A 7,083-nucleotide genomic window follows, 5' to 3' on the forward strand; every position below is an offset into this window, starting at 1 on the left:
ATATATATATATATATATATATATATATATATATATATATATATATATATATATATATATATATATATATATATATATATATATATATATATATATATATCACTACTTCGACACGTGAGACCAGTAAATGTGTTAGTAAACATGGAAAATCTTGTTTGGCTACTCTAGCAATGTTAAGCAGGTATTCTTGCAAAAAGGGCTTCTTGTGCAGAGCTTCCACATCTTAAGAGTAAGATCCCCATAAAGCCAAACACCCAATATGAGTATTCCAAGTTACAGCTTAGCATGGTCTTCTACACCAATCGAACTGCATTCTCTCCAGCTAGTAAGTTGTCATCTTTCCTCCACAACTTCACATACCGTGTCAACCTGGACCATAACCCAATTGCCTCATCTTTGTCTGGTAGTTCGACGGGTTCATTGAACTTGCCTTTTTCACTTAGCTCTTCGAATGCATCAACGAGGTTCTGGAGTCTTGCAACAAATTCGATGAGTAGTGAGGTGAATGTTGCCAAGGATAAGGCGCTGGCATTTTCGTATGTCCTTGATTCTTCTTCTTCTTCTTCGGGTTCCATAGGGGCTGTCTCGTGTGAAGGCCTCAGTTCATGCTTCTCAGATGTGACTCCTGCCAATGCATTGTGACTAGAATTTCTATCATCCCACCTACTTGGCATTTGAATGGAGGATAAATCAAGTTTGGCCTCACTGAGGGACTTGAAATGATGGTCAGTGGTGGTGGTGTCATCATCGAAGGCCAAAACTTCTTGGGGAACATTGACTTGGGCATGTTGCCTCCCACCAATTTCCCAGCTTTCAGCATTCACAAGAAGGTAAGATTTCTTGTCTACCTTCTTTTGCAACTCTTCGGCTGCTTCATGCACTTCCTCGAGTAGGTCCACCGAGCCCAATTTCTCCATCCTTTTCACTTTCTCCCCAAGTTCTCTCAGCACTTTGGCACCTGCTGTGCCTACCCTTTGAAGCTCATGACGGAAGACTTGTCTTCTTTCAGCCGGAGCCTACACATAAAACACGATATCTTATTTTGTTAATAGATTACATTAAAAAAAGGCCATTACCTACACACACAATATTGATGTAAAATTCAACCTAAGCAGCCCTAGGCCAAGGGGATTTTACCCTTAGGCATGGACAACTTAGCGCCTGATTCGGCCAAACTCGGCTCCCGACTAGGTGGCCTAGGCGCCCGAGTTGGCCAACTCGGCCGAGTGTTGTATTTTTTTTGGTGTGCAATGTGTACACTGCTGTGTTTTTCTTATTATTATTATTACTCGCCCGCCTAGGCGGTAAAGCATCCAACTAGCGCCTAGCGCCTTCTATAGCATTGCTTACACAATGAACTTCCAGAACACGAGACAACAGGTCCAAAACACTATAGTCAATTTGGTAGCATTTCCACTTTAACAAATGACACAACAAAAGTGAGCATCCACAGATTGCTTTTGTATCTTTTTCATTCTTAACAAGACAATGGGTTCTACGTGCTCTGATCCTGCCAACTCTCTTTGGCAGACTTGAGGATAACCAAATTAGATACAATATCTTACTAGTCCAAATTCGACCTACGTTTAGAAAAAAAAAATTATAAAAATTAAGTCAAAGAATAAAGTAGGCACCTGTATTTCAGAAAGTATACATCCATGCAGTGCCATGACTGTGAATGCACAATGTCTTAGTGCCCCGCTGACTTTAACATAGTTTCTCCATGGGTATTTAAACATTTTGTAAGGACCATGGGGCGGCTCCCAGATAGCAAATCCCATCTGCATATAAAAAAGTTAAGTCAGAACATCTAGTCAAGAAAACTTGTACTGAAAATTCTGTGGTATGCAGGAGCATACCAGAGTCTCTTCCTGGCTTGTGGATTCTACTGCTGCTCTATAGCCACTATACACTGGATCATCAGAAGCTTGGTAGGTAAGAATTTTTGAGGGGATCCTCTCATATTCAACACAATTCAGATACTCACTGATGCACTCTGAAACAAATATTAAGGAATGACATATAAAAGAAAGGGAAAAGGGTCAACTTTACACAAAAGTGAAATTAGGCCCCTAAACTTTTGAAAAGTACAATTAAACACTCCAACTTATCAAAATCAGTCAAATAAACCCAATTTATCAGTAACCAACAGGTTACCGGTAAACAAGGCGTTATTGACCGCCATTAGTCGCTTGTTGACCGCCGTTGACCACCATTAGCCATCGTTGACCCCCATCGTTGGGGAAAAAACCAGCGACTTATGACGGTTCAAAGTTGCCGGGGTATTAATCATTTAATCCTCGGAGCATCGCCGGAGTAGGCCAGAGAGTCGTCGGAACCTAGTGACCTGCTATTACAGGTCACTAATAGGTTTTTAGGTTTCAATGCACCAAAATAGTATGTTTATGGATTTAATTGCACTTTTTAAAAGTTCAGGGATCTAATTGACTTTTTGAGTAAAATTTAGGGGTTTATTTGAGCCGGACTAAAACTAAACCATTTACATAATACAGAATAATAACAACAACAATGTTCAAGAAACTGACCTTCCAGTGAAGATGCAACGCCCTTGAAATTTTTTGCAACAAGGTTGTGAAGATCCTCACCTGCCCAAATGGGATAGATGCATATATTCACCGCCATAGAAACACCAGCACCAAGTGCGATTAGCAAGAATCGAGTTACAGCTGTATAGACAAATTCTCGGGTGCGATAGCCCGACACCATTATGAAGCAATATGTTATCAAAAAGACTCGAAACCCGTATTCATATGGCTTCATTGTTGGATACAGTTTAGCGTAAGTGATGCATGTGCCTAGCAATTACAGACAAAACAGACCGAGTAACTGAGTAAGATTCATAGAACCAAGAAAGACAAGCTTTGTTACAGCAGGAATCAGCCAGGAACACTGACCAGAAAATCAAACCTGTGATGAATATGCCAATGACTATAACAACTTCTTCCCAGTCTCCGGCTAACTGAGATAACTCAGCCATTGCAAGAGCAAGTCCTCCAGCTGACAGTGTCCCCAATCCACGGTTAAATCCTTTGCTAAGAGTGGCACCTAAAGAGCAAATACATGAAGCTAAATTGTAGGACATTTTTCTCATGCTAGAAGTTACAAAAACTCAATCTACTCAAACTAATTTTTAGATCTTGGTATTTAATTAATCCATCTATGGAGTAGTTATTTTTCCTTGCCTAATTCATACCTGCAAGCATACATCAGAAAGAAAGCTGGAAAATCCAACTAACATCTTTCAAATATCATACTTCTTATAATTCAACCTTGCTATTCTTTACTAACAATGAACTTTAGTCAGACAACTCTCACAGTTAATATGGTCCGGTTCAGGAAAGCTTATGATTATGGGTTTCAAAGAGTCTATTGTTAGGATCAAGTACTTACCACTTAAGCCAAAAGCTATAGCTAGTAGCTAAGGTGATACACCAAAAGCCCAAATTTATTACTTTATAAACCGCCATCACATTTTCGAAAGACTGATGCAACTTGGCCTTTCACCGGCCTCCCCAACAATCCCCTAGCCACCCATTGATGGACTCTTTACCGGCCTCCCCCAACAAACCTAGCCAGCCAAGAAATGATGGACCTGACCCTTTACCGGCCTCGCCCAACAACCCTAGCCGGCCAAGAAATGATGGACCTGACCCTTTACCAGCCTCCGCCCAACATCTATAATCAACTTCAAAGTAGTTACAGATTATACTTAGATGATCAGATTAAATACAAGGCCACATTCCCTAGGTATTCACACTCATAGAACCTAATTGCTGAAAATTAGAGAACACTAAAACAAAAACCCAGACAGAAAAAAGAAAAAAATTGAAGTAAAATTAAGAATACCTATGCTGAACTCAAAAACAACAACAACCGTAAGAATAGCCCACACAGAGTATTTACTGAGCTCCGCCACCGGCTCCTTGAAGAATATGAGCAGAGATATGAGCATCAACGCCAGTCCCATCTTGGCGGAGAAAATGATCTTTCTCGGGTCGGATCGACCCATCTCCCACGCCTTCATGGCGACGGTCCGGATACTCTCCCATAGCTTCGCAACCTTCTTCCGAGCCGCAGAGCAGAAGTCGAAGCCGCAGAACTTCGGCCTCTCTCGGCAGTCGAGAGAGCGCGGAAAACCCGGGAGCTCGGAGTAGTCGGCGTTGCATACCGGCGATAAAAGCCTCTCCCTTTCTCTCTTCTCCGCAAAGCTCTGCCGAAAAGACCCCAATTTCCTGGACATTCTTGATTCTAGCTGCTTCTATATCTCTACGCAATATCCATGAGAATTCTCTGCCATGTAGTCATATAGACAGAGATATATATATGTAATTATGTATATGTGGAGCAGCCGTGTCTGGAGTGGGTGCGATTCTTGAGTACTACTTGGAGTCAGAAAGAAGTGTTTGATGGGATTCTGGAGAAAAAACGGCCAATATTGTAGATTGCGGGAAAGAAGAAAGTATCCGACGTCGTTTTTACTTGGGAGCGTACGAAAATTTTGCTACGGAAATGCGGAGAACCGATTCTTATAATTAATCTCATTTATTGTTATAATTATAATTAATTCAACCACGAGTATGGACCCTTCCACAGTCCATTGTTATATCACGTAACATGATTCATATTGTATTGTGAATCCTGATAAAAAAATTTTGTAAATTCAATTAACATATTTTGTACATACAATTAACAGTTTCTGTACATATAAACAAATAACTTGAATAATTACTGACACATAATATGATAATTACAAGTACAAAACTGTAAGCAATTTGAAGATTATTTTTGGACCACGACCTATATGCAAGATAGACCCTGGTCCATGGTATAATTTTTTTCCACAATTAATTCCTGATTATTACATTTTTAGATTTGTCCCATGACTTTTGAATCCTTGTCATATTTGGTTCTTGCTTATTAAAAGAATTAATATTACTTTTGGTCCCACGACTTTTGAGTTTTATTAATTTTGGTGTACAACTTTAATTTTTTTTTCCTTTCAAAAAAAAACACTTTAAATTTTTTCAATTTTGGTGCCTAACTTAGTTATTTTATCAATTTTGGTCATTCTGGTCAAATTGACGGCAAAATGTTGCCAGAATTTATATTTTAAGGGTAAAATCATCACCTCAATGAAGTATCTTCAATATCTAAACAAAATCACTGTAAAATCATATTTATAGGTGTTTAATCGGGTCAAATAATGGAGAAGACATACAGAAACTATACAGAGATCTATGAAATTTATGACATCGACGATGGGCAAACCTTTTTTTTTTTTTTTCATTTTCAGACTTGGTCTCGTGACTTTTAAATTCTTGTCACATTTGATCTCAACTATTAAAATTTTTAGATTTAATCCCACGACTTCTAAATCCTTATAACATTTGGTCCATCCGACCTAAATTTTAGCTATAGGTGACAAATTTAAATAAGTGAAGGATAAAATTGTTTTCACTCTAATACTTTTTTTTTAAACTTATTTTTTCCTCCCAAATCATTTTCTTCATTTTTTTTCCAACTTTCATTATTATTATTCTTCTTCTTCTTCTTCTTCTTCTTCTTCTTCTTCTTCTTCTTCTTCTTCTTCTTCTTGGATGATAGAGGGTTGGCAAAAGATTAAGTTTAAGAAAAAACATATTAGAATATGACAAATTTACCCGTAATATAATTAACTTTTCCAAAATTTTGTCATCGGTAGTCTGAATTTTGGTCAAATGGACCAAATATGGTAATGATTTAAAAGTCATGGGATCAAATATGAAAATTGAGTTAATTCCCAAAATGGTCCTCCGACTATGACATTTTCTTAATTTAGTGCCTTGACTTTTAATTGCATCCAAAGTGGTCCCCGAACTATTCAATTTAAGCCAATTTGGTCTTCATTAGCTTTGGCGTGAACATGACGTTAAAAAAAGGGCAAAAATGACAATTTATATTGTTTGTCGTTGAGACGTTTGACTAGCGGATTTCTTCCCCAAATTAGCAAAACAAAATACATTATGCCATTCGTCCCATCTCTGTCTCAGACACGCAGTCGCCTCCCCCCACCCCTACTTACGAATCCGACGAAGGCTTCGCCTCCACTCTTCACACTGTACTCGTCTCCGCCTTTGCCCCTGCTGACGAATCCGACAGCTATACTGGTCTCCGCCTTTGCCCCTACTGACGAATCCGACGGTTGTACTGGTCTCCGCCTTCGCCCTCCGCTGCAACAACGCCGGTGCTGCTGTGAGTGAAGAGAATATGGCGTGTACCATTGATTTTAGGTGCCTGGATGAGGGCTTCGGAGGCAGAACTTACAAGCGAAAGAGGGCAGAGAAGGAAGCCCCCGGCGATGTATCGGAGGAAGACGCGACCTCCGTGAAAGTGGAAAAGGAAAACGTACTTGGCGACGGTGTTATAGCGGGGAAGGTGAAGAATTTGAGGCGTTACAGAGAGAGCGTACTTGGCGATGTATCGGGGAAGGCGACGTACGACAGTGTTATAGCGAGGAAGGTGTTAGGGAGGAAGTGGAAGCAGGCGCGGACACACATGTCATCGGCGGTGCAGGTGAGCCAGAAGGGGAAGACGCTGGAGCAGAGGATGAAGGAAAATGAGATAAAGAAGGCGTACAAGGAGAGAATGAATGAACTGAAGGAGGAGATAAGGTAGAACGAGATAGAGAAGAGGCAGAAGAGGGAGGAGAGGGAGAAGAGGAAGAAGAAGAACATTCTCAAGTCTGGCACCAAGTTCTAGAAGATCACCAACCCAAAGACTCTTAAGAAAATTGCCAAGTCTGCAAAGCATAAGAAGCTCCTCAAGGTTGTTTATGATGATCTTCTTAAAGCCGGCAACAAGTAGTAACATCTCTTTGCCCCTTTAGGCCTTTACTTGTGCTTCGTAAATCTTCATTTTCATTATAAATCTCTCTAATACAAATTTTTTGCAGTGCGAATGGATATTGGGGCAAAGTGAATGCCCAAAAGTAATGTGAAATGTCCTCAATACTACTCAAAGGAATAAAATAGAATCAAAAGAGATGTACCAGTAAGGTCGTAAATTATACTGTGGACCATGACA

General features: G+C 39.8%; 2 protein-coding genes across 2 annotated transcripts; one reads left to right on the top strand and one right to left on the bottom strand.

Moving 5' to 3' along the window:
* Positions 1–130: 130 nt before the first annotated feature.
* On the bottom strand, positions 131–4,409 carry LOC115997132 (aluminum-activated malate transporter 9-like). Its single transcript, XM_031236636.1, has 6 exons — positions 3,868–4,409; positions 2,929–3,066; positions 2,547–2,816; positions 1,860–1,996; positions 1,635–1,781; positions 131–1,016 (listed from the first exon to the last, which is right to left on the bottom strand). The coding sequence occupies exons 1-6, from the start codon at positions 4,259–4,261 to the stop codon at positions 294–296; spliced, it is 1,809 nt and encodes a 602-aa protein (XP_031092496.1). The 5' UTR covers positions 4,262–4,409; the 3' UTR covers positions 131–293.
* A 1,858-nt stretch (positions 4,410–6,267) lies between these two features.
* Positions 6,268–6,675, top strand: LOC115996009. Its single transcript, XM_031235152.1, has one exon. It carries the CDS (start codon positions 6,268–6,270, stop codon positions 6,673–6,675), a length of 408 nt encoding a protein of 135 aa, XP_031091012.1.
* Positions 6,676–7,083: the final 408 nt, after the last annotated feature.

The sequence above is a fragment of the Ipomoea triloba genome, chromosome 11 (genome assembly GCF_003576645.1).
Source record: "Ipomoea triloba cultivar NCNSP0323 chromosome 11, ASM357664v1".
Classification (NCBI taxonomy): domain Eukaryota; kingdom Viridiplantae; phylum Streptophyta; class Magnoliopsida; order Solanales; family Convolvulaceae; genus Ipomoea; species Ipomoea triloba.

What these genes read in the sequence shown, in the direction of transcription:
- LOC115997132 (XM_031236636.1), bottom strand. Translation starts at nt 4,261, where the DNA reads ATGTCCAGGAAATTGGGGTCTTTTCGGCAGAGCTTTGCGGAGAAGAGA. An exon ending in CATTGGCATATTCATCACAG is followed by an intron (nt 2,817 to 2,928) that starts GTTTGATTTTCT and finishes TGTAATTGCTAG; the next exon opens with GCACATGCATCACTTACGCT. An exon ending in GTATACTTTCTGAAATACAG is followed by an intron (nt 1,017 to 1,634) that starts GTGCCTACTTTA and finishes TTTTATGTGTAG; the next exon opens with GCTCCGGCTGAAAGAAGACA.
- LOC115996009 (XM_031235152.1), top strand. Translation starts at nt 6,268, where the DNA reads ATGGCGTGTACCATTGATTTTAGGTGCCTGGATGAGGGCTTCGGAGGC.